The 25,681-nt window shown below is 34.0% G+C and overlaps 3 protein-coding genes across 4 annotated transcripts; 1 reads left to right on the top strand and 2 right to left on the bottom strand.

Annotated features, from left to right (window-relative positions):
• The first annotated feature begins 4,748 nt into the window (after window positions 1-4,748).
• Window positions 4,749-7,300, top strand: LOC110423072 (4-coumarate--CoA ligase-like 9). Its single transcript, XM_021437184.2, has 6 exons — window positions 4,749-5,918; window positions 6,020-6,209; window positions 6,439-6,584; window positions 6,677-6,744; window positions 6,854-6,956; window positions 7,036-7,300. The coding sequence occupies exons 1-6, from the start codon at window positions 4,908-4,910 to the stop codon at window positions 7,153-7,155; spliced, it is 1,638 nt and encodes a 545-aa protein (XP_021292859.1). The 5' UTR covers window positions 4,749-4,907; the 3' UTR covers window positions 7,156-7,300.
• A 345-nt stretch (window positions 7,301-7,645) lies between these two features.
• LOX6 (PLAT/LH2 domain-containing lipoxygenase family protein) lies at window positions 7,646-11,445 on the bottom strand. The gene is made up of 8 exons (XM_021437183.2): window positions 11,169-11,445; window positions 10,838-11,075; window positions 10,401-10,733; window positions 10,141-10,226; window positions 9,947-10,054; window positions 9,179-9,480; window positions 8,702-8,965; window positions 7,646-8,598 (listed from the first exon to the last, which is right to left on the bottom strand). The coding sequence occupies exons 3-8, from the start codon at window positions 10,465-10,467 to the stop codon at window positions 7,839-7,841; spliced, it is 1,587 nt and encodes a 528-aa protein (XP_021292858.2). The 5' UTR covers window positions 10,468-10,733; window positions 10,838-11,075; window positions 11,169-11,445; the 3' UTR covers window positions 7,646-7,838.
• A 3,470-nt stretch (window positions 11,446-14,915) lies between these two features.
• Window positions 14,916-24,168, bottom strand: URE (urease). Of its 2 annotated transcripts, XM_021437192.1 has the most exons (20): window positions 24,094-24,168; window positions 23,676-23,809; window positions 23,180-23,395; window positions 22,593-22,666; window positions 22,448-22,493; window positions 21,865-21,970; window positions 21,329-21,471; window positions 20,952-21,062; window positions 20,196-20,359; window positions 19,681-20,059; window positions 19,487-19,595; window positions 18,160-18,299; window positions 17,858-17,995; window positions 17,669-17,760; window positions 17,153-17,282; window positions 16,922-17,080; window positions 16,257-16,424; window positions 16,014-16,148; window positions 15,513-15,584; window positions 14,916-15,428 (listed from the first exon to the last, which is right to left on the bottom strand). In XM_021437192.1, exons 3-20 carry the CDS (start codon window positions 23,303-23,305, stop codon window positions 15,207-15,209), a joined length of 2,514 nt encoding a protein of 837 aa, XP_021292867.1. In that variant the 5' UTR covers window positions 23,306-23,395; window positions 23,676-23,809; window positions 24,094-24,168; the 3' UTR covers window positions 14,916-15,206. The 2 variants fall into 2 exon arrangements, with proteins under 2 accessions (XP_021292867.1, XP_021292866.1); XM_021437191.1 differs by having other exon boundaries at window positions 23,676-24,138.
• Window positions 24,169-25,681: the final 1,513 nt, after the last annotated feature.

Below are 25,681 nucleotides of genomic sequence, written 5' to 3'. Positions count from 1 at the left end.
AATTTAAATAAATTTTTATTTTTTTATTATGTTTAATAAAGTATTTATATTTTTATTTTGATCTAAATAAGTTTTTATAATTAATGATTAACTAATTGTCATTAGTTAAAATCTTATTTGTTATTATTATAATTATGTAATGTTGACATAATATTAACGTGAAGAATGAAAATGTTACATGATTATATTATTATATAAGAACGGATTTATATTGACACCACTCACTTCCAAAAAAGTTATCAGAGATTGGGCTTGGACCGCTCCCTAAGTAGCCCTTTTGATCGTTACTTTTTTAGAAGAATGACAAGAGACGTACGTAAGGACGAAGTTAGACAACTTTGTTGGAAGGGCCAAAGACGAAGAAAAATAAGGGTTAAAATTTTCTAAAACTAATATATTGACTTTAATCAGTAATTAAAAGATTTATAATAGAAAATAATTTTATATATCATGTAAATTAAAAAAAAATTATAATAGTCTTTTAGGAAAGTTGTGTTCAAAGATGTTTGAAAAATAAAATGCGTTTTAATAGTGAGTTATAGTGAAGAGAGAAAAGTAAAAATAAAAAGACAAAAGAGAAGAGAAAGAAAAAAAAAGAGAGAGAGAAAGAGGTATAGAGAAACTTAAGAATTAAGATAAAGTTGAGTACTACTTGCAAGGTTATTTTATTTTGTTCATTTGTATTAATTATTAAAAAAAATATTTTGAGAGGGATTAAAATATATATAATAATTAAAATATTAAAATTTTGGGTAAAATATCCAAACACTCTTAAGAATAACTAAAATTATAAAAAATCCATTAGTTTGAAAAATAGACACTTAGCCTCAAAAGAATGTCTATCATTATAGACATAAGTCTAACCATTAGTCAAACGTTAAGATTTTGATTAGTTTGCTAACACGGTAATATTTTTTGGATAATTTTACCTTTCAAATATGTCAAAAATTACAACACTATATAAACTTTTATTTTTTAAATTTTTTTCTTTCCTAAAAAAACCTACCTACCGTTAATGTTGGTTCCTTTATCATATCAAATCCAACCATCGTGTCAACCTACCAAAATTCATCCTTGATGACATGTTGAAAATCATTAACAAGTTTAGCAAAACACTAGTTTATGGCATGGCCATTAGTGCCATTAGTGCCATCATTAACTCCATGGGTATCAACACTAGGTGTGATCCACCTAAGTAACATGCTATGCACACGAAGATCAATGAGCATAACACCAACAAGTTTGGATTTGTGTATGTTAACCAATCTTAGGAGCGTAAAGAAATCGTTACTGAACCTGATATCGCTAGGGATGAGGGAAACGAGGACACCCATGCTGAGCCTAGTGTAGCCCCTAGTGTCAGTAGTAGTGTGAGCCTCAATGTCACTTTTAGTTACCCACCTATGTCACTACCTTTGACTTCGAGCAAGCTTTTTCTTGATTGTTATCATATATGGAATTATGGATGCTCGTGTGGTTAACAGGTTGGATGCTTTGGAGGCCCAGAACTGTGAGTTATTACATTGCCAGTAGTTTCTTAAGGAGTAGTTTCAAGCTCACTTTTCGCTACCATATTGAGTTCATCCCCTAGGACATCGCCTTTCCTTGACACTTCCTACCTTTTTGGATTGGATGGCCACCTGCTCATAGCATTTTCATCATGCTTCATCATTGCCATTGCCTTGCATTTTATTACTTTCGAATTTTATGCACTATATTTGGATAGTCGTTGACAACCAATTTTGGATCGTGTTATATTTTTCTGCTACATTATGCTCTTGGATACCTTGTTTATGCTAATAATTATGTGTCTCTTATGCTGCATTCTCACTCTAAATTGTTTACACTTTATACTTGGTTTATTTTATTTTACGCTTACTTTTCTTATTGCCTATGATATTGTTATGGATTAAAGTTTCAACATTTGTTTCCCATGATTTTTATACCTTAACTTATGCTTTCCAATCCGATCCCTTCACGCCTACTTTTCCTTTTGATATAACCAAAAAGGGGAGAATGAGGTTAACGAGCAAATTTTACATTACGTTTTTATCAAAATGGTCAAAATTATTTTCAAATTAGAAATTCTTAAATTGAGGGGGAGCATTGATTAAGGGAAAGGATTCAAAATTCTATACAACTTTTAGCTCTTTAAAATTCAAGAGAGTTTGTTTGTTTTTTTCAAAAGTTTGAATAAATTTTGCTTATTGTTTTGTCATATCAAAAAAGAAGAACTTGTTAGTTTTATAGCTTTCAAATTTATCCTACATTTTGAAATGATAAAAGAAAATGATAAATTTCATTTAAGTCTTAGAATATCAAGTCTAGACATCCCTTAACACTTTCAAATGAGTTTGAGAAGAAAAACAATGAAAAAGGACTTTGAAAATGCATTTTGGTCCAAATGTATCAATTCATGAGCAACATGCATGGATAGATATTGAAATCTATCGATACATGTTCCTCATGAATTGAAACATTTGGATAAGTATCGATAGATATTGAAATTTATTGATACATGTTTTTAAAAAAAGTCAAAATTTACAAAGTCAAACTCAATTTATTAATACATTCTCAAATGTATCGATAGAAATGCAGTAGAATGCATACTATCTAAAAAATATCGATACATTACTCAAATGTATTGATACATTTTTAATAGAATACTTATTGCTTCAAAAGTATCGATACATTAACAATAGAATATTCAAGCCTTTGCAGCCAAGTTCAAAAGTATCTATACATGTCAAAATGTATTGATATATTATAAGGGGAATTCAAAAATATAAAAGGCAATGTATTGATACATTTATATATGTATTGATACAATATGACGCAAGAACCTTGAATGAAGAAAAGAACGGATATTTTCACATTTAATAAACCTCCAACTATTCTTGAAGCTTCAACAACTATAAATATAAGCTTTTACAGCTTTTATGAAGCTTAGAAGGATTCTAAAAGAAGAATTTATCTCAAATCATTCAATGCTCTTGTGCTTTTCCTTTTGCATTTAAGTCTTCTATTGTACCACTTATTGAGCCATTACTAGTTATCTTCTTTCTTACCAAATATTGTACTTAATTTGTTATTTAGCCTTTAAAGGGCATCTTAGCTGTATTATCATTTTTATTGTACTCACTTGAGTGGTTATACTTTAATCAATTGAAGAGGTAAAAATTGAATCGTTATACCTTGACCAAGATAAAATGTAGAGTAGTTGTACTTTAACCATAAAAAGGTATTATATTGAACTCAATTTTAATAGTAAATTTTAAATTCCTTAATGAATCTAAGAGATAAGACGTGGACAAAGAGATTGAACTTTTATAAAAATTATTGTGTTCGTTTTTCCTTCCTTTTTTACCTTTTTAAATTTCATTTGTATTTTTCAACTTTTCTTACTTTACAAGAAATCAATTGTCTTCTTTATTTTCAAATTGGAAATTTGGTTTAAGAGAATTTTATTTTCTCAAATTGATAAGGAATCTTTAAAATTACAAAATATTTCAATTTACCTCCTTTTAGAACCATTTAGATTGAGCTTATTGTACTAACATTATATTTATAATTATGCGATTTAGGTTTTAATAGCTGAGATTTCTTACTCAAAACAAAATTTTAAAATTTACAAATAGCCTCTTTGATTAATGCATTTTCTTTAGGGTAAGATCCTCTGATCTTTTTATATTTTGATCATAATTTCATAGATTCATTAATTTTGAAAATAAACACTCCACCTCTAATGGATAAACATGAAATATTTAAATTATAAAATATTTAAAAATAAAAAGTTCTAATTTATATAGTAATAATTTTTAAAATTAATAAAAAATAAATTAATCTTAAAAATATTGTAACATCATCAAATTGATAAAATGTTAATAATTGACTAATTGTTGAACATATATTTTAACAAAAAATATTTTTTTGAAATAGAAGTGTGTGGAATTATTTTTAGGCAGTATGGTATTTCACTTTATTCTTTCATGTAGTATAAGGGGAAGAGACAAAGAAAAGCAAAGGATGTGAAATACATTTAGGTAGATTTTGATACGAGGGAAGTGAAAATATATTCTTTGTAATGTGCTCAATTAAATTATGTTATAGCGTTTATTTTACAATATATTATTACAATATTAGATTCCAATGCAATCACATTACAGCTAAGAGATGTAATGTGATTGTAGTCTAAAATCAATGTAATCACATTATATTGCACTCTATAATGTTATTAAAGATTTTTTACTCTTTAATTTTATTACTTTGTTAAAAATATTTTATAATGTTATAATTATAATAAAAAATATTGAAAGAAAATATATAATATAAGCATCAAAAATTAAAATAAAATATAAAAAATTAAAATTTATATAATATAAATAAAAAATTAAAATTAAAATATAAAATAAAAATAATTATATTAAAAAAATTAAAATAAAATATATAAAATTATAATAAAAAATAAAAATAAAATATATAACATTAAAAATATATATAAAAGATGATATTATAAAAATTAAAAATATAAAATATAAATATATTAAATTTATATTTTAATAAATAAAAAAATTTAAAAAAATTAATATTATATTATCAATAAACTATTTTTAAATTAAACGTTACAATATTATCTTTTTATATTTTAATTATTATTTTATTTATATAATATATATTATAATATTTTTTTTACATTATTTACTATAATCATATTACTTATACTCGTATTGGTATCAAATCTCACTTCAATGTAACCGGGTGATGACCAACAGCAGCATGCCAATATTGTGCGAAAACGTCAGACAGGTTCCGTCCCTGAGCTGCATACCGAATTGATATAAGCTCCTACGAACTCAATTCCTCCAAATTTCCTTTTTAAAAAAAAGGTCCAAAAACCCTCCATTCTAATGGCCAACTTCGTCGACCCAAAAACAGGCTTTTGCTCGAAAACGATGACGTTCCACAGCCTCCGACCTCCGGTTCCACTCCCACCCGAATGCGCACCCATTTCAGTTACCGACTTCATCGTCTATCTCCTTAACTCTTCTCCTCCCTCCCCCACTGCTGTCGCTCTCATCGACGTCACCACGCGCCGCCGTATTCTCTATCCCGAACTTATCTCCCTCGTGAATAACCTAGCCGCCTCCCTTCGCACTCATTTCGGCCTCTCTAAAGGCGATTGCGCTTTCGTTTGCTCCCCGAACAATATCTACACTCCCATTCTTTGCTTGTCTCTCTTCTCGCTCGGCGTCGTTGTCTGTCCAGCCAATCCAGCCGCCACAATCCCAGAGATTTACCACCAAATCCGACTTTCGAAACCCGCAATCGCTTTTGCCTCATTGGATTCAGATCATAAAATCCCTTCGCTTAAATACGGAACCGTTATAATAGACTCGGTTGAATTCGAGTCGTTAATGGAAAGTCGAAGTGAAAAAAAGAAACAAGAAGGAATCAAAGTGAACCAATCAGATGTCGCCACGATTCTCTACTCGTCCGGCACAACCGGTGGGGTCAAAGGAGTTGCATTGACTCACCGTAACTGGACCGCGACGATCGCAGCAGGCTATTCGTTGCGTCCGGTGAGGAAGTCCCCCACGGTTGCTTTTTGTCCGGTTCCGTTATTTCATGTCTACGGGTTAGCGTACAGTTTGAGGCTTCTGGCGACGGGTGACTGCCTCGTCATTAACGGAGGTGGTGGGAGATTTGATATGAAAAAAATCTACGAAATCGTCGAGGAGTATGGGGTTAGCCACGTGGCGCTGGCCCCACCTTTGGTTGTAACGATGGTAAGGGATGCTGGAATGATGGAGGGCTGCGATTTGAGCTCGCTTGAAGTTATCTCGTGCGGGGGAGCTCATTTGAGCAAGAGTAAGATTGAGAGGCTGCGAAAACGCTTGCCTAAAGTTCAGCTGGCGCAGGTATGCACTTAGCGGCATATTAGTAATTAATGATCTTAATTAGACCGCTAAATAATGATGGTTGTGGTGCATAAGTATATATTTTCATTTTTGTGATGAAGGCGTATGGGCTAACTGAAACAACAGGGCGAGTGTTTGCTACGATGGGTCGCCATGAAAGCCAAATAGAAGGTGCGACGGGAAAGCTTATGGCAAATTGTGAAGCCAAAATTGTCGATCCTGAAACTGCTGTTGCTTTGCCTCCTTCTAAGCCTGGGGAACTTTGGATTAGAGGAGCTTTCGTAATGAAGGGTAATTATCAATTTATCTATATTTTAGATTCCGTTTGACATAGTGATGGAGTGCCTGCAATGCAATTTGTTTGCAAACACAATGTTTAAATAATAAGAACTTGCTATTGCTTTCAATAGCAATACCAAAATTGGGCTTAATTAACTGGCAAGAAGGGAGCGCTTATGTCGATCACTTTGTTTACATTCCTTTGTTTTTTTTTTTTTTTGCTTTATAATTTTGGGTTCAGGTTACGTTGATAATGAGGATGCAACTGCTGCGACTGTGGATTCAGAGGGTTGGTTAAGAACTGGCGATCTTTGCTATATCGATAATGAAGGTTTCCTGTTTTTTGTGGATAGGTTGAAGGAGTTGATCAAATACAAAGGCTACCAGGTTGGTTCTGAGCTCTTCATAAATATGGTGCCTTGAAAAGCTTATTCAATTTTATGCTATTTATTAATGTAGTTGCTTTCGCGATGGAACAGGTTGCCCCAGCTGAACTGGAGCATCTGCTCAGTTCCCACCCAGATGTCGTCGACTCTGCTGTGGTTCCGTATGTAACTTTTGTAGTCTATCTTTTGACCATGATTCAGCTCTTTTCACTGCCTGAAAACACAGGATTTAACATGCCAACATAAACATATTACTCTCCGAATGTACAGGTTTCCGGATGAGGAAGCAGGTCAGGTACCAGTGGCCTTTGTAGTCAGACAATCAGGCAGCAACATTGATGAATCAGAAATCAAGCATTTTGTTGCTCGACAGGTGTGAAAGGAAGAACATGCTTTGCTTCTAACCAACCATTTTTTCCATCATTTTAATATTCTAAAACATTTGATCTCAGGTTTCCCAGTACAAGAGAATACGAAGAGTAATTTTCATTGATTCATTGCCAAAGAATGCCTCAGGTAAGGTACTGAGGAAGGAGCTAGTCGAATTGTCAAGTGCTACCTCCAAGTTGTAAAATTCCATCACTGCTTTATGTGTTTATGACAGAAAAATTGCTATTTTGTTGATGTTAATTTACTTTGTATAACATTAAAATGGTTGCATATCATTACAAATAATCAAAGTTAATATGAAATAAATTTGCTCATAAAAGAATGGGAATATACAATACTCAACTCTATCCCATCTATATGTAAATTTGATTTTAAGATGTTGATTTAATTCTCCCAGTTTTCTCATTAATAATGTAATAAGAGAAAAATGTGTAAAATAATTGTAATGAACCAAATTTCACTTCTCTATATGCAATACTCGACCAAGGAAATAAACACACATTTTGACTTTAATAACTGAAAGATGATTATACTTTGATATATGCAGCTTATATACATAAATTGTAACTGCTACTTATCTAATTTTTCAAACAAAATACGATTTTTTTTATCTACATTTTTGCAACAATTATTTTCTGAAAAAGGAGAACATCATAGAATAGAGAGGTAGAGAGGTAGGCACCCAATTTAACATATGCCCATCAGATCATAATTTGCTCTAACAATGTTTATTGGGTATGATATGCAATTTACAAGTATGGCTCTGAGCTGTGCACAAAGAAAAGGGATAGTAGCAACATCAAGAAAAGAAACCTACTACCACATTAAGTCTACAACTCCCAAGGCCTTGATACAGCTAAGTTAATTAGATGGAAATGCTGTTGGGTATTCCACGACCAGTTACTCCAGGACCTGATGAAGGAAGCAGGAGCTCATAAGGGGGAATGCCAGCACCACATCTGTTTTTAAGGCGGATATCCTTGTTTCTTTTATTTATCGTTTCCTCTATTTCCCCTAGTTTAGCAGAGAATTTCTCGAACATTTTCAACACTTCATGATCGTTGATCCAGTTGCTCTGTAGATGGTTCATTTGACCCAGGTACTCTTCATCTGGGGAATGAGTTGACAGGGTGTCTTGAACAGCCATCACTTTGGTTGCTTGAAGCTTTGTTGGCAGAGAGGATAGAAAAGTGTGCTGAGGGTTGTGAATAAATTTCTCGAAATCAGGTTCAGTGTCTTGTGGGATGAGTTTTCGCATGAGGGTGGGACGGTTTGGCACATATCCTCCAAATGGGTACTGCCCGAAGTTTATAGCTGCATGCTGACCAGATGCAATCCAGATCATTGTGGTAAGTATGCTAGATAAGTCTTCTTTGGTGGCCAGTTTAGGCCACCAGGGTTCATTCCGTTTGTCATAATGACCTCTGTTCTTGATCTCATCCCACCAGGCTTGGATCTCAACATCAGATGTGACAGAATTAGGTTCAGTATAAAAGTGTTCAACATAGGATTCCACCCATTCTTTGATGGCAGACCAAATAAGCAGCCCATCCGCTGCGTAAGGATAGTCTTCAATCACAAGTTTCAGGCCACCAGGCACAGAAGGATCCTCCACTACCATGCCCCTGAAAATTTTATCACGATTATCTATTATTGTTTTGAAATGGGGATAATTCAATAAGAACAAGCATCTAAGAATTAAGGGTCAAGCTTAAAATATAACCTTACCTTTGAATGAGATCTGCCGGCAATGCTTCCATGTCAAAGCGCCAACTCTCATAAGCTGCAGAGCTTAGCTCCATGGCATACTTTCCCGGGCTGAAACAAGCTTCAATTATCCCACCTCCATTAACTAAACTTTGTCGCGCCAGTGCATTAATTTCTAGCGTGTAGCGCATGTGAGGGTGAAGCAGCTTGTAAATGGGGTGCATTGAGCTAAGCTGTCTGTGAGTTGCAATTATATAAGGCTCCATAGAGGCATGAGTTCGCAACCTACGATTTCCAAGTTACCACCATATTAGAGCAGTACATCTCATAACATTTTACATCAACAACGTAACAAAATATGCATGAACTACAAACTGTAACCATGTTTGATCTTAATTTCCCCCCTAAATTCTAGGTCTCAAATAATAAATATCAAAGTTCTTTGGATACGACCAAATTTAAAATTTCACAGTGGTTTTGAAGCTGTTAAAGGTTTACCAGTGATTTACTAGCTGATGGACGCCAGCATCATTTGAGCAAACATGAGCTTTGGCTAGTTTCCAAATCCAATGTGTTGTAGCATCATGCCCGTGAGTATAAACATATTTATTCTGAGAAGACGAAGGAGTGGGAGGAAGAGAAAGCTCGATAGCTATTGGTGTCAGCATACCAGTCTTGCTATAGAAGAACACTGTCCTGGAGGCATAAGCTTTTCTTCCGGGTAAGTTGTTCATCCTCTTGATAAATGGCAAAAGCATGTCATGGAAGTCAAGTATAAACAATCTTTTTTCCTCAATAGCCTGCAACACCAGATACCAAAGAGCAACCTTAGAGAATGAGAAATGATTTTATTAATTTTTTAATTGATTTTTCAAAATCATACATGGTTTTAAGGAGGAACTAGTATACTAGCTCAACTCGTACCATAAACCAATTAAGTAATATGATACAAATATTTCTGGGTTGATGATGCCATGGATATCCTTTAGTGTTCCACTAAAAAAATCAGGAATCAGTCCCTAAAAATTCTCCGATGTTGCACAAACGAAGCAGTCCCAAAATCACCAACTTTAAACAAGCAAAAGCACTCAGAAAATATTGAACGCCCATTGCAAAATATAGGACTCCTATTCTTCTAGGTTTAATATAATTAACATGTCATCAAAGGAATGCCCATCGAATGAAGTAATAAGAGAAGAAGAAGGGGTGGCGGAGGGGAGAGGGCATGTGAACATATTACGGAGTAATACTTTTAGATGTCAATACCTTGTCCACACTCATTCCATGAAGTTCTTGCTCTATCAATTCCTTTGTGATTGCGGATTCTGGGGGGCCATAAATGGCAGGGTCTAGTTTGCTAAGGATTGGAAATTCCTGTAAAATTGAACAAACTTAAGGATTCCCAAGAAGCAATTGTAAAGCCTAATCTACACAGACAGCGAAATATCTATGTAAATAACCTTCAAAATCTCAATATTCACAGGATTGACCCCAGCTAAAGCCTGGCGTGCAAATTCATTGTCTCTCAACCATGCAAATCTGTCCCCTGGAAACAGAAGTTCCAAGATAAATTGCAGAAATGAAATGGAGCTCCATTAATGAAGAATGGTTTTAATAAGTATAAATGTGGCTTGATACTAATGCAAGCATAAGCTATGAGCCGCAATTTGGTCTTACTTACAAAACTAACTGTAAGCAGGGATTAATGAAGTGTACTTACTTCTTATAATAGCTGGGATTTCATATTTCAGCAACTTTTGGCCAACACTGAGAACTTGTTTCATCATATTGCCTATAAATAGATTGTTGCCTAATTCTCCTTGCTCATCGTCTTTCAAGATGAAACCATCATTGTATAGCTTATCTATGTCAGAAAAGCATGTGAATGGGATATCTGAACTCGACAATGTAGCAGCAATGGATGGTACAAGATTGTGAAGTAGTGCTTTCAACCTCCCAGCAGAGAAAGTGTTCTGCTTGATCTCCTCAAAGGCCTCATCCCGAGGTACATAAACAGGATGGGGTTTTTCAATTCTACTCTCACAAAGTGGATCTAGATGCATCATCAAATACAAAGCATACGAATTTACATGTCAGAGTTGCGGAATAAAAACCTTAACACATAGAATAGCATAGTATTACTTTGAACAAAAATACCTGTCTTAGTAGGAGGTCGGCCAGTTCTACAGCGCCTAGGATAGGGCCTTTCCTCACCACCCAGAACTGGCCTACCAAGATCTTCATCCTTGTCAGGATTGCCTAAATCATTATACACATCATAATCATAAATTCTATCATGAGCCTTTCTCTCGCATTTACCATTACCACGAACACTCAATAAATCTTCAGGTCGTAGATCTTTAAGGCCAGGTGGTGTTTGTGATGGTAAGTATGCCTGTTCATAACAATAAGGCACTGCTTAAATAACCCCTACTTGAATAACCTCTTAGCGAATAATAACAGGAAACTACTAGTACAAAGTTCTTACTTGATTTCTGAATAAAATTCTACTTTCAGGATTGTCATTCCGTGAATGGATCCATGTATTTGCAGGGAAGAAAATGGGGCCTTCTTCAAAACCATGAATAACAATCTCCAACAAGTGGAATTCCTTGCCATGAAGGTTGGTAATCAGAACAGCCCCTGGTTTACCGAAGTCAGATGGGACAGTGAAATCAGCTGCATATTCAAGGATGTGGCTATGCTCTGAAGGCTTAGGCAACCAGCCTCTTACAGAAGTCTCTACACTCTTCCCGAGTTAGTAACTGCAAAAACAGATCATTTCACTTTCACTCAGTAAAAGAATTGATTGGAGATTCAAAATATAAATTCCTAGCAAACAAAAGGGGATCGTAAGCATCAAAGAAAACTATGAAAAATATTTTTTTTTTCTTTTTTGAGAATAAGGAGTTGAAATAAATAAATTTTCAACATTTTTTTCCCTACTAGGTAAAGGAACTTGCATTTTGATTAACATTAAAAAAAAATATAAGCTTTATTTAGTAAGACCTTTCATCACTGATAATTTGAATCATGGCGTACTCAGCCATAACAACAACCAAAACTACCACAACCCAATCCTTTTAACAATGCAGTTCAAACGTCAACCACACCAAAATCCTAAATTGTCTTCTCTCAGTCAAGCCACATAACAAAGTAACTTCTGTACCAATTTTGAAAACGAGAACAAAAAACAGAAAGCAAAAAAAAAAAAGACAGACTCCAGTTAAAGAAATGAACAAAACAAACCAGGATCGATCTCTTCACTGATGAGCTGGATCAAGATCCCTTGGCCAATCCCGTTCATTAATAGTTCCCATTGATTCTCAATCTTCTCTGTGATCTTCTCCTTGATCTTTTTCCTTATAGTCACAACTGCCCTCACTTCCTTAACTGGTGAACCAGAAGCCAACGACCCATCAACGTCTTTTTGCTCAACTAATGACTTTTTTGCTGACTCCAAAGCCTTGTCATCACTGATAACAGCACGGACCAGGTGCCTGGTCCTTATAGTCCAGGAGAACTGGACCAGCCAGGGACTCCATTGAGCCGTGAAGGTCGCCGGAGGGCAGTGCCGGAGAAATTTGACTTGAACGAAGGCAGTGGCTTCAAAGTTAACATATTTTTCTGTTGGTTTGTCAAATATCAGAACCCTTCAAAAACTTTTATACATAGGGAACAAGCGGAAATGATATTGCCACCCAACAAGCCTTAAGTGATTTTAATGTTTCTTCCTTGGATGCTGACCCTTTTTTTTCTTTTGCTTCAATTAAATGAGGGTTAACATCACCAACATTTTCTAGTAATTTGTCTGAAAGGCTCAGTTCTCTAAAAGTTACGTACGACTAAAAGATGAACAGTCAAAAGCTCAGCAAACTCTCGACGCAAGGTGCTTGAAAAGCACGGCCCAATAGAGGATTTGAAAGTGGGTAGAAAACCAGTCACTGCCTCCAGTTGAAGTCAAACAGAAAGTAGAAGAAAGCGAGTGTCAAAGTTCGCGTGCGAAACGTGATCGGTATTCCGATAAAACCATTGATGCATGAGTTCATCACGAAACCACACAGGGAAAAAGACAATGTGTTTTTCTCTCAAAACGAAATTTCGAGTAACTGGACAATCAGGGTTTTTCATATTTTGATTTACTTATCTGTCAATGGATATGACTATGATATTGGCCCAATATTATATAATGATTATTGCATTATGCTACTTTTTTACCTTTATCATGTTGTCACATTCAAGCAAAAAGATCTAAGCCCAAAGGTTTGAAAAAGCATCCTATGCATTATTGATTTGATTCTGTTAAATTATATATAATAATCACCAAATATGACTCACCTCATAAATCCCCAACACAGAGAAAAGAATTGCAAGCATTGAAATTAAGTGGAGGGTCTTATCTCCCTCCTTAAAATATCTTCAGTGGGGGATTTGATCGTTTGAAGATTTGAGCAAAAGCCAATGAAGTTTGTGTCCTTCGACAACGAGAGGATGACAAACACGAAATGTCTAAGAAAAGTGTCTAGAAAAAGTAGTAGGAAAAAGATGATGTCTCTTGTTACAAGAACATAAACCTTTTCGAGCTTGTTTCATTAAATGATTTACATGGCTGCCCAAAAAAACAAAAACCCAAGATCTAAGTCCATTTGTCTCCTTCCATTTTTAAACCATTAAACAATAGTTTTATTTATTTTGTCTTCATATTCCTAAGAGTTTCAGCACGTGATGAATTGTTTCAGCACTTCATACTTAGATCTAGCCTACGTTAATCCTTCCCAACTAATTAATTCAAACATAATAGTTAAAAACGTCCTTAAATTATTTAAAAAAATTTAAATAATTTTTTATATTTTTATTACATTAATTTAAATTTTTATATTTTTATTTTAAGTTAAATATATTTTTATAATTGATGATTGACTTAATCAAAATATCATTTGTTATTTTATATTTTAGTGTGTCATATTAATATATTATAATTAATAATAATACGACATACTAATATATCACAATTGATAATAATGTGATATACTGATCTGACATAATAATAAAATTATGTGATATTTTTTATTTTTTACATTATCATCATATTAATATTATGTAAATATAAAATGACATGTAAAATTTTAATTAATAAAAATTAATCAATTATTAATTATAAGGACTTATTTGATTCCAAATAAACATATAAAAACTGATTGAAAGTAATCAAAAATAAAAATTTATTTAAAATTTTTTAATAATTTAAAGACTTATTTTAATATTATATTATTAATTTATTAAAAAAATACTTGTTGAGTGGATATATGAAACGTTACATCTCACATGTGGACAAACCATTTCATTGGTAAACGTCAAGGATATATATGATGAGAGCAGGAAATTGAAAGTTGATATCTTGCAGGTCACATGGCCTAATATTAAATCATTCATATTAATTTTGTACTTTGTAATACATTATCACAGCACATGCACATTGCACATATAATATTAGATTGGAAGACTTGAGATTAAACTTTGCCTTTTTGGCTTTCCCACATTCATAAATTATCTTAATTCAGAACCAACAGCACAGACCCTACCATATATCTTCTTTTGGGTGATCTCAATTGGATACCATATCTTTTGTTAATTTGATCTTAGTCATGTGGTAAGAGGGGAGAAGAATTTTGGCAAAAATTTCAAGTTTAAACCCTAAACCACCACTAGTTTGGAGAGCAATGGAAAATCTGGGAAAGTTTTGGTTGTCTTGAGTATTTGAGCCTATGGAGAGATAGTGTTATATGCCAACATGTCTACCTTGTTTGGTACGAGTACCACGTGATGAAGACATTTTCTACAGTGAAAATTTTCTCTGATAAAGTTCTGGTCCCGGATCCTTCTTTTTGATACATTGACATCCATTAAGTAGGCAGTGCTGTTGGGGTCCCATTGCTTCCATGCGTCTAGAAAAGGTGGCGGACCGGGATGAAGCACTAACAGGTATGTAGAATGTGTCTCAGTGCAGCAGACACTGAAAGGGATTTCACGCTAAAATATTCCCACACTGAGTTTGAAGTGCATTTACATCTTTTTGTAGAGACGCATGTTGAAATAGGGATCATCGGTTTGCTGAGTGCAATTTGTCTGGAAACTCTAGGTGAAAATGATGGATGTATGTTTGCATATATGCACCCTACAACCTGGGAAGATCATTGATGGCTTGATTTCCTACTCATGCGGGAAACAAAAGGAATAGTAATGTTCTGCTCATAATCAGGTCAGACTGAAACGCCTTGATGTCATGCTTGGTTACATCAGATTCCAACCATTGTCCACAATGCTCTTAAAGCAAGCAAGCCAAGCTTGCACATTATCTTTTGTCATGCCAGAAACTGAGGAGCACGGTTTTAAATTGTAAATAACTAGAACATAAATTTTCAGCAAACGTGGAAGAGCAAGCAAGTCCGCTACGAATGGCCATACTTAGGATACTAACAATTCAAAATACAAAAACAAACAAGTATAGACATGGTGAAAGAAGAGCCTAGAAGAGGAAATAATTCCGAGACAGTGGAACTGTAGTTGCTGCAGCACAGGTGAGGGCCTCACCGTCAGCTGTCACAATATATGTTTCCGGGTCCACTGTGATAATTGGGAGGGCATCATTGAGCTTCATGTCAAGCTTGGTCAGACTTCTGGTATTGCCAACAGCTTCCACCCTTTTCTTGAGTCCATATAACCCTTTGATTCCACAATCTAAAGCAGCCTGTTTGTAAGGGTAAATTAAATTCTACTTATTTATCATATCTACACACACACAAAGAAGAGAGAGAAAAAGAGAGATTCATGCCTTGCTGATGAAAGCAAAGGAGTTTGCACTTCCAGCCTTGCCAAATGCTCCAAACATCGGCCTTGACAAAACCTGTGGCAATTCACATCTTCAATGCAAATTGAACTTGACTTGGGCTTCTTCAATTGAACTCACTAGCTAGAAGCTCCAGTATGATGGCATTAGCTAGCAACAATGCTTATAAATAATTTTTTAGACAGATTTGAATATTGCAGATCACTTAGGAATGTGAAGAAGAATTTTGATAGGCCATGATACTTTTAGTAGGTTTGTTCTGTGTAAAACTAGTTTAACAGTCAGTGTCTAATACTTCAAATCATTTTCAAGCAGATTGCAACTACTAATCCATGTTTTTACCTTATTTTATCCATTTCTTTTAAGATAGGAGTATAAGAAATTAGTGCCCATTATACTCCATACGTTATGACTTGTCAAGTGAAGAAAAGTAAAATATGCCACAGAATCCACTAGCTTCTTTAGAAATAACATATAAAATTTTACCGGTTGAGGTGTTGGTATGCTTGCATTGGGGTCTCCCATATTTGCCCAAGTAATGGCACCACCTTTGATTACCATTTCAGGTTTTGCCCCAAAAAAGGATGGCTTCCATAGAACAAGATCAGCCAACTTTCTCACCTGCAGATACAAATATTGTTGACACAGGGAAATTTCTAATCATAAGAAAAGCCAAAATAATAAAAAGAAAACAAAGTTAAAGTCTTAAAGAGGTTAAAAATAGCATACCTCTACTGAACCAACAAATTCTGCAATCCCATTAGCAACAGCCGGATTTATGGTGTATTTTGCAACATAACGTTTGATCCTTAGATTGTCACTGTCTGATCCGCTAGGACCAATTGGCCCCCTTTGAGACTTCATCTTGTGGGCAGTTTGCCAAGTTCTGCTTATCACCTGGTAAGGAAAGAATTCAACTTATTCCAGCCATGGATCATGGAACTATCCAAGCTGTCATGTATAAGCACATGCAAAATGAGAAATAGATGCTACATAGAAGGTTAAGCATGCATAGTATTCAGAATTGAGCATGATGAAAGCAAGGTTATATGTTGACTAATATAAGGTGCTCCCCATGTGTTCCTGCCCTGCTTTTTGGTAGGACTCATCATGCGAAATTTGGATTAGTTGTGTCTGGTGCTATATTCCTCTTTTCACCTTTCACAAATGATTTGTTGATTACCTCATCCTAAAATTAGCGCTACTTTATTTACCAGAATAACCAGACATGATTATAACTGATTCTAAGTGGTCACAGTCAAGTCAAGAAGAAATGTCTCTTGTTGTTTTCAACTTTGATAGTTATTTCATACCAATAGGAATTACTAACACAAGCTCTTTCTAATGAAATCATAGTATTTCAAGGATTTAAAGAAATAAAATTCAAAGAAGACCTCTCCAATGCGACCCATGGCCTGTGAATCAGAAGATACAATGCTGATTGCCCCCATGTCATGCAATATGTCTTCTGCAGCAATTGTTTCAGCCCTAATCCTTGATTCAGCAAAAGCTACATCTTCTGGAATATCCTTGTCAAGGTGATGGCAAACCATCTGCTAAGGTGGGAATGTGTGAGAACCAGACAGGCAAAATCCGGTAGATATAATACTTTTATCTTCTCATACCAGCATGTCAAGATGTTCATCTATAGTATTGGAAGTATAAGGGCGTGTTGGATTTGTTGATGAGGGGAGGACATTTTTAACGCCACATACTTTGATAATATCTGGAGCATGACCACCACCAGCACCTTCACTGCTCAAAATTATATCAATCATGGACATCAAAGTGCTAAACCTGACTGGTTAACCAATAAAATTAAGAGACAACAGAAATCTATCTTGTTCTAAAACAAGAGAAAGATATTGATGCTCAATGAACTCACCAAAGTAACAACTTTGGACTTTTTAAGGCCCCTTTCACAAGGCATCCCAAAGAGCCTTGGTGAAATTAGTAAATCAGAGTTATCTCTTTATATATCTGATACTAATTACTAAGTAATTAATTCAAACTTGGAGAAAAATTGGAAGAAAAAAAAATGCAGAAGTATGAGCACATGTAGCCCATGTTTCATTTCTAATTGGAAAAGGTTTTTTGGGGAGTTTTTTTTGGGGTGGGGGTGGGAGACATGCAGTTCATACCTGTGATAAGTATGAATAGTTCTTTCTTTAAATGCAGCAATTGTATGTTCCACAAATCCAGATTCATTCAAGGTGTCAGTATGTATATTAACCTGCAAAAATCAAAAAAGGAGGCTGGTATGGTTAAAAATGTTAAATTATAAAAGAATTTGTAAAGCTCAGAAGAATTTCTCATTCTTGTTCTCTGACCTGGATATCAAATTGTTCTGCAACAGTCAAGCAAGTGTCTATTGCAGCAGGAGTAGTTCCCCAGTCCTCATGCAACTTCAATCCCATAGCTCCAGCCTTGATTATTTCATGTAGTTCATCAGGTTTGGAACCATTCCCCTAAGTGGAAAAACAAAGTTGATGGGAAGTGAGGAACTTTCAGAAATTAGAAGTTCTAACCATCCAGTGTAAGCTAGACAAGGAAGAAGATAGGTCTATCCTTCAGCTAAAGCATAGATAAACACAAAGATGAGAAAAACATTAAGCAAAAAATTTAAGCATACCTTCCCTGTGAAGCCAAAATTTAGAGGGAAGTCATCAGTGGACTGCAGCATCAATTTCATCTGTAATGGTGCTGGTGTACAAGTGGTTGCACGTGTCCCTTCAGCAGGTCCAGTTCCACCTCCTATTAATGTTGTGTAGCCTACATAAATTTGGAAGTTTCAGGATATAACACATTACTATTTACTAAAGATGTATGATTCTATTGATTAAGTTTTCTTGATGTTATGTTCATAAACTTTTTACAGACATGCATTCCCAAATTCACGTGTGTGTGTCTTATATAATCTCTACATAGATCTGAAAAATTATGGTTATGCAGCATAGTTTCAACCATTAGAGAAAAATTTTGGACTGTCTTTGCCTTAGTATATTAAAATGAAAATTCCAATATGCTGCCCAAGATTGGTGGAATTGGTGGCAAAAACCAGATGAAAGTTTAATAGTTCAAAGAGTGGCTGATAGTAAAAAAAAAAAAAAACTAACAAGCTGGAATCAAATCAGGTATCGCTACAATGCTTGTAAAGAAATGATGCCTTCCAGTATTCGCTACAATAAACAATATAATAAGCAACTTCCAATTTCATCAACATGCTATTCCAACTAGCAAGATCTGTTTGCGCAAAGGTAATGAAAGATCTGAAGGGTTTCTCTATGTCTCATTTCAAGAGATAAGAAATACAACCTGCTGTCACTTCTATATTCAAATATGTAAAAGTGTGTACTACCCATACTCTGTGGCTCAAACCGAGAGATATGTGAGTTCTCAGTAACTTTAATCAATTCTTGCACTGCTGAGATATGAGTGTATAATTTTCTTTTAATACTATAGTTACTCTAAGTTAGATACTTCCTGGAAAATTTATAGCAGTCTAGTCTTTTCTTTCCAGTACTCTCAACATTGAGAAAAGGATGGTAACGGAATGTAAGACCATCCCACCAAAGCAAGGTCCTTGAAATCGGGATCTAGAGGTGGTGCTAACCTTCAATGAGTTCCATTGGAAAATGGAAGTACAAGACTTTATAATTGAACTAGGTAATGACAGGGATCAAAGAGGGAATTCTTGTCAAAGAAAAACATATACATTCCAGAGGTCTAGTTCAGAAAGCAATGTGGTATATAGAATCTCCAATATACAGAGGTAAGATGGTATAAGCTAATCATTTTGTGCCTTTACTTCTCTCTCTCTCTCTCTCTCTCTCTCTCTCTCTCTCACACACACACACACACACACACATGCAAGCATAAAAAATATATGCGTGATTTGTGTGTGTGTGCATGCTTAACTAGCATCTTTTACCTCTAGTATGCCTGACAGTGTAGCTTACCACTGGATATTGCTTCATGAACCAGCTGAGGGCATATGAAGTGCACATGACAGTCTATAGCCCCTGCGGTTACAATCAATCCTTCCCCAGCAATAACCTCAGTGTTAACCTGAGAGTTGAGAAGGTCTAAATATCAACCATTAATACAGCTGCTAATTATACCTTGTGTACTACTTTAATAAGAGAGAACTTACACCAATGATCATATTAGGGGAAACACCATCCATGGTATCTGGATTGCCTGCTTTCCCAAGTGCAACAATAAGGCCATTTTTAATACCAATATCTGCCTTAAAAATACCAGTGTAATCTATGATTACAGCATTTGTTATAGCCATATCTAAAGATTCAGCTGGTGGGTGCCCACATGATTGACCCATGCCATCTCTTATAACTTTTCCACCCCCAAAGACACATTCATCACCATATATGGCAAAATCTCTTTCTATTTCAGCATACAAGTTTGTATCACCAAGCCGAATTTTGTCACCAGTAGTAGGGCCATACATGTTAGCATATTTCTCGCAAGAAATTATTGTGCTGAAAGCAGAACCTTCTCCAGTGACACCTTCACTGCAAAATAAGTCAAGGCATCAATACTTCCGTATTCAATTATTTAAGTAGACAAGGCTTCCTAACCAAGAAATCCCTTCGATGATATGAAGCAGAACTAAAACAGAGAGCACTAATTCAAGCCAAAGTTGTAAACCTAGCATTTGCATCTTCCAGATTCCCGTAACCTTCTCTCTTTATGGTTTCCATCACTATTTCGACATTGGCATCATCAACAGGACCATCAACAATACCATTTCCTCCTCTGATCACTTTCCTACCGCCAATGCTGACAAGCACAACAGTTTTACATTCTCCAGGCTGGCAAAGGAAAACATGTTTCAGTCAAACCATAGGGTGCATTAAATCAAGAGCTGGTCCTGATTTAGATCATGAATACGCCAAAGAAACATTTATTTTAGTTCATTTCATAAAAGTTTATGCATTAATTCTTATCCTAATGCTATATTTGCTAATGCAATAATAACACTTAGAACAACATTCTTATCTTTATAGAATGCTACCTTCCAAATTCTTACAATTCAATTTTCAAGTGAAGAATTTAGTTAAAGAACTTTTATCATTATAAATCTTGAGGCTTCCTCCAAAACCACAGTGTCTACCAGCTCAGTTTCATAATTGCCCATTTACTAAAACAAATCAGAACCTTCTCTACATCATTGATTACTTTACCAGCATCTACTATCTCTTACCAATTCCGGTGCAAAATCGCAATTCCCAACTAAATGATAATAAGATCCACTGTTTTTGAAAAATAATGTGAGAGTATTGCTGTTAATTTTTAATAGAAAGAGATTAATCTGCACAGGATGATCCATGAATAGCCATAATTGCAATTAATGGATGAATCAAACATTGAGCTTATAAACAGATGAAGGTTAAAATGCTCAACCTCAAATCTTGTAGCGGTTCCTGCTGGTATATTTAAGCGCATGCCATATGCTTTCCTACGATCAAAAACCAAGAAGGGGTTCACCTCTATAAAGTGATAATGGCTTCCAACCTGAAAAACTGCTGAATGGTTAACACAAGAACCAAAAAGATCTTTCAATTCTTCCTCAGAAAAGTAGCAAAGAATTATTGGTTACCAAAGAATTATTGGTTACCTTGACTGTTATAGTTATACGGTAGCTATAAAGAAATTAGGACATTCTTTGATACACATTAATAGAATGGTCCATAAAACAAAAGAACTGAAAAGTTTACCACTAGTCCAAATCAACAAAAAAAGTTAAATCATATGAATCAGAGCAGATGAGTTTGGACCACCTGAATTGGCCTATCTCCAGTGTTTGTCACTTTGAGAGTCACTGCTTTCCTTCCATGATTAACCACAACAGTCCCACCTTTGAAGATCATGTCACCAGGAATTGTTTTATCTTCCATTTCAAGAAATTTCTCAGGGGAAGGCACTGCATTATCAATGTTCTGTTAGTTCACATCGGACTTTTGATATTGTAGAAGCACGACAAGCCCGTAAGAGTTCCAAGATAAGCAGCATAATCTACTAAAATCTTCAAGAATAAAAGTATAGTATTATATAAGAGTTAATTACTATATATTTGCTGGCAGATTTCAAAAAGTCCGGTAGATAGGAGCCAAAAGAAAAGAGAAAAAAAGGATTGTATATTGAGATGAATGTACTTCGAGCTTGAGTCACGTACTTTAATCTGAGGTCAAGCATGCTAAACATCTTTGTGATAAATCACTCTGCTAAGGAAGATATTTTCATAATAACAGAAACTATGGGTACCCATATTCCTAGTAAGTATTTCCAAAACAAATGACCTAAGGTAAACCTTTACCAGGTAGAAAAGAGCCATGTAAAGCAAGCTCCAGGTTTCCATTTTCACTAGCAATTGCATCGTGAATAGTGATTAACTTTGTTCCATCAGGAAATGTTCCTTCAACCTACATTAAAATTACTATCAGTTTACGTAGCTGCTGCTTTTGACTGAAAAAGAGTTTTAGGAAATAAGCTGAGAAAGTCCAGCAATGATGCTCCATGCACTCTATTTTAAGCTTTTCAAAACATTCATTATAGGGTTGAAAAGAACAAACAAATTTTTGCAGAAAACCACACTCCTAAAGTTATAACATATGAAACAACGTATAGCCTTAAACTGCTGAGGTTAACAAGCAACTAGAAATATAATTCAGAAGTGATGGATAGAAATACCAATTAAGAGCTACCACATTTCTGATAAAAAAAAAAGTCATAATAACAAACAGATGAATTCAAACTCCATCTGATGCACTTTCTTATATACAAACTGCAGAGGTAATCACTAGGCAAGCTGCAAATTCTTTTGGCAAAAAGGTTATACACCAACTTTACGAATTGAAAAGGAAAATTCAATGTCAGCTATGAGTAGTGAAGAATAATACCTGAACAGAATCCAACAAATGTGGAACAGCTGGAAGAACTTGCTTCCTGTTTTAAACTTTATTTATTATTACTATTTCTTTAAAGCACACCATTGAACAAAGCTTCTTATGATAAACAAAGCAAACAAGATAAATGGCTTCATACCTTCCTAAAAGTCGTCGCCCAATGTCCATCAATTCTGCCACATTCTTGTCACCATCACGAACAAACTCCAGAATCTACTTGGAAACCATATGAAGAGGGATATGAAAGCTCATTTTTTTTCAACCATTTTCAAAAAGAAAACAAGAAGGAAAACTTGAACACAGCAATTACAGGCCTGTAACTTAGCACAGAAACCAATAAATCGATTTTACAGAGAATTCCCAATGCAGTCCTTATTTACTACTCCACTCTATGTAGAGACATAAACTAAATATCCTGAAGCATGACATTATCAATTGCATAATAACACACGTAATTTTGTTCATTTAAAAAAAAAAAAAAACCATAGCAAAAGGCATATGGCTATATATCATTCAGGGAGAAAGCTCAACAGAATCTAAGAATGAATGAGTAGCTTAGAAAAACTAGCATAAACAGCAGCCAGTAAATAATTACTTTGAAAACAAATTTCATTCATGAAAATATACATAGTAACTTATACATTAATACTTGTCTATTAATACATATATTTATACACATATATACGCATACAGATTTAAACAGATAAACCAAAGTAGAGGAATTACCTGAGTGGCTATGAGAGCAACAGCTTCAGTATAATTGAGCCTAAGACCACGCGCCAGACGCTTCTGGGCAAGGTACCCTGCATCATGAAGGCCTAGCTTCTCCACTTCTCTTGGGGTTAGTCTCATTCTTCTTTTAATTCTATAGCACTTCTTCTATCAAATTCAGTGCCCACCAGTTCTCCCCTCCACCACCAACACTCCTACTAATCAAGATAACTATTTGAAAAAAAAAAAAGATTAGTACTTTTTTATTAGAGTCAAACACCAAGGAAAAAAAAACAAAAGCTAAATGTTATCTGTTTGAGCAACAATGGCAGAGAACTCTATAATCTTGAAAACAAAATCTGAGATTTGATCAAATAACATTAAGCAGATGATGGCGATGATGCTAAAAGCCATGAAATGCGCTTCAAGAAATTAGATAAGAAGTACAATAGTATTTTCCAAAAAGAAAATGCTGAAATAACTCTGGGGAGAAAGAGTTAAAAAGTCTTGCCTTTGGATTGGAACTGTACTCAAACTGATCGCCACTCCCCCAGATGATGATTGAATGAGAGACAGAGTAGCAGGCGGAACTTTTAGCTTAGAATATGTTCTGGGAATTTGGAGCCATGCCCAGATAGGTGTTTTCTATTGCAATTTTAGCTCAAAAACAAGGTTAGATTAAATGATAACAGAGACGATTAACCTCATTCAATGAGATAACTAAATGCTTAGAAATTTATCAAAATAAAATCTTAATATTGGGCTCAATAGGAAGAGGAGCCTTGTTTTTTTCATTTGCATTTACTATCCATTTTATGGGATAAAATAATTACTTATGTATGAGTTTTATTAGTAACAACCCATTAGCCACGGCTTCGACAATCCGAGAAAATAAATAAATAAACAAACAAATGAAAGCTGACTCTCACCAACCAATGCTTGAAGCTCAATGTGCCCAACCCCAAAAAACAAAGAAGAAAAGATGCAGGGGAAGACCACATACCAGACAAAACATATGCTAGTTGTTGTACCTTTATTTTTATAAAATATTTAAAATATATTTTTTTCACTGTTTTTTTTCCTTGGACCAACTGCAAGTGGTCAAACGAAATTTAAAAAAAAGAAAAAATTTAATATATGATAATAAATTTTAAAATTAATAAAAAATATAATTATTTCAAAAATATTATCACATTATAAATTAATAAAATTTTAACCATTAGCTAAAGGTAAAACTTATATGTTCAACGAAACTATTTTTTAAACAGTTTATTTATTTTAAAAATTAACGTATAATTATTATGGTAGAGAAAGTTAGTATGTTTTACTTTTATTTTTAATTGAAAATTATATGTTTATATTTTACTAAAAAATAATATTAAAAATCAAAGTCGTAACTTATAGGCTAGAACCCAAATCTAACTAATCCTGGGCCAGGTTAGGCCTGCGCCAAGATTGTACCCAATTAATTATTATAGAACTTTAAAGCAGACTTCCTTGCAAAAGGCTAATCTTGAGTACTAAATAATAAAATTCCTTAATTTAAGTAACAAATAATCAGATTGATCACATTAGGATAATAAAATTAAAAAAATTAAAAGTTTATCTTTCATTTTTATATTCGCACAAATTTCAAATATTTACATTTCAAAATCCTTTGACAAGTAAAACTTTAATCATGGACACGTGTCTAAAAATAAAGTATATGCCATTTCAATAAAGGTTAAAAAAATCAATTAAAAACATTATGTTTACTATGTTTGTCTTCCTAATTTAGCCCTAGCCCTATCATTCATATATACTTACAATTATTTTTTTTCATTATTTACGTATATAATCATTACCACTCTTAGTTAAGAGGAAATTGATTGTAAAAAATAAAATATATATCAATATCACTAATATTATTAAAACATTTGCTATTTATTTTAAAAATAAAAGTGAAAAATCATTTGCTAAAGAAGTTCATTAACAAAACATTCAGAAAACTCTTTGAAAAATGATTTTTATTATTCTTGTAATAGTTCTACTCATTACTATAAGAAAAATAATTATTTTTAATAGTTCTAGGTATTACTACAAGAAATAAAAATTTAACAACTTCATATATTTCAAATTTTAAACAATTAATATTCAAATATTATATTATTTTTCATGTTATTATTTATTATTTTAAGAGGTAAAATTTGAAAACTTAAAAATTTACGTTTAAAAAATGGTAAGTTTATCAAACTTTATATTTTGATTTACCAAAATAATTTTATAAATTAACACTATATTTTAATAAAATACTTTCAAATCAAACATTTTAACGTGATTTTTTTCAAAATTTTAATAAATATTTTTACAAATATATCCACCTGCAAATCATGTTTATGGTGCATGGATGTTGGTAGATAGAAGACCCAATCTTGAGTACCCAAATAAATGCCCTGTTCCATTACTCATCCCTGTATTAAATTTAGTTATTCCTTTTCGAGTCACGCCGATATCTCTTCGAATTTGATCATGAAATAA

The sequence above is a fragment of the Theobroma umbraticum genome, unplaced genomic scaffold, assembly GCF_002168275.2.
Source record: "Theobroma umbraticum cultivar Fairchild unplaced genomic scaffold, ASM216827v3 scaffold_20.0, whole genome shotgun sequence".
NCBI classification, from domain to species: Eukaryota; Viridiplantae; Streptophyta; class Magnoliopsida; order Malvales; family Malvaceae; genus Theobroma; species Theobroma umbraticum.
This window is presented reverse-complemented; position numbering and strand designations above follow the sequence as displayed.

Bases quoted from the DNA above. Each gene is read 5' to 3' on its own strand.
- LOC110423072 (XM_021437184.2), top strand. From the start codon at position 4,908: ATGGCCAACTTCGTCGACCCAAAAACAGGCTTTTGCTCGAAAACGATG. The intron at 5,919-6,019 runs GTATGCACTTAG...TTTGTGATGAAG, and splicing joins CTAAAGTTCAGCTGGCGCAG to GCGTATGGGCTAACTGAAAC. The intron at 6,585-6,676 runs GTTGGTTCTGAG...GCGATGGAACAG, and splicing joins TCAAATACAAAGGCTACCAG to GTTGCCCCAGCTGAACTGGA.
- LOX6 (XM_021437183.2), bottom strand. From the start codon at position 10,467: ATGATGAAACAAGTTCTCAGTGTTGGCCAAAAGTTGCTGAAATATGAA. The intron at 10,227-10,400 runs GTAAGTACACTT...TTCTGTTTCCAG, and splicing joins AATCCCAGCTATTATAAGAA to GGGACAGATTTGCATGGTTG. The intron at 8,966-9,178 runs GTAAACCTTTAA...TGGAAATCGTAG, and splicing joins CATCAGCTAGTAAATCACTG to GTTGCGAACTCATGCCTCTA.
- URE (XM_021437192.1), bottom strand. From the start codon at position 23,305: ATGAGACTAACCCCAAGAGAAGTGGAGAAGCTAGGCCTTCATGATGCA. The intron at 21,472-21,864 runs GTAAAGGTTTAC...TTGATAATGCAG, and splicing joins ACATGGCTCTTTTCTACCTG to TGCCTTCCCCTGAGAAATTT. The intron at 17,081-17,152 runs GTATGAGAAGAT...CCACCTTAGCAG, and splicing joins ATGAACATCTTGACATGCTG to ATGGTTTGCCATCACCTTGA.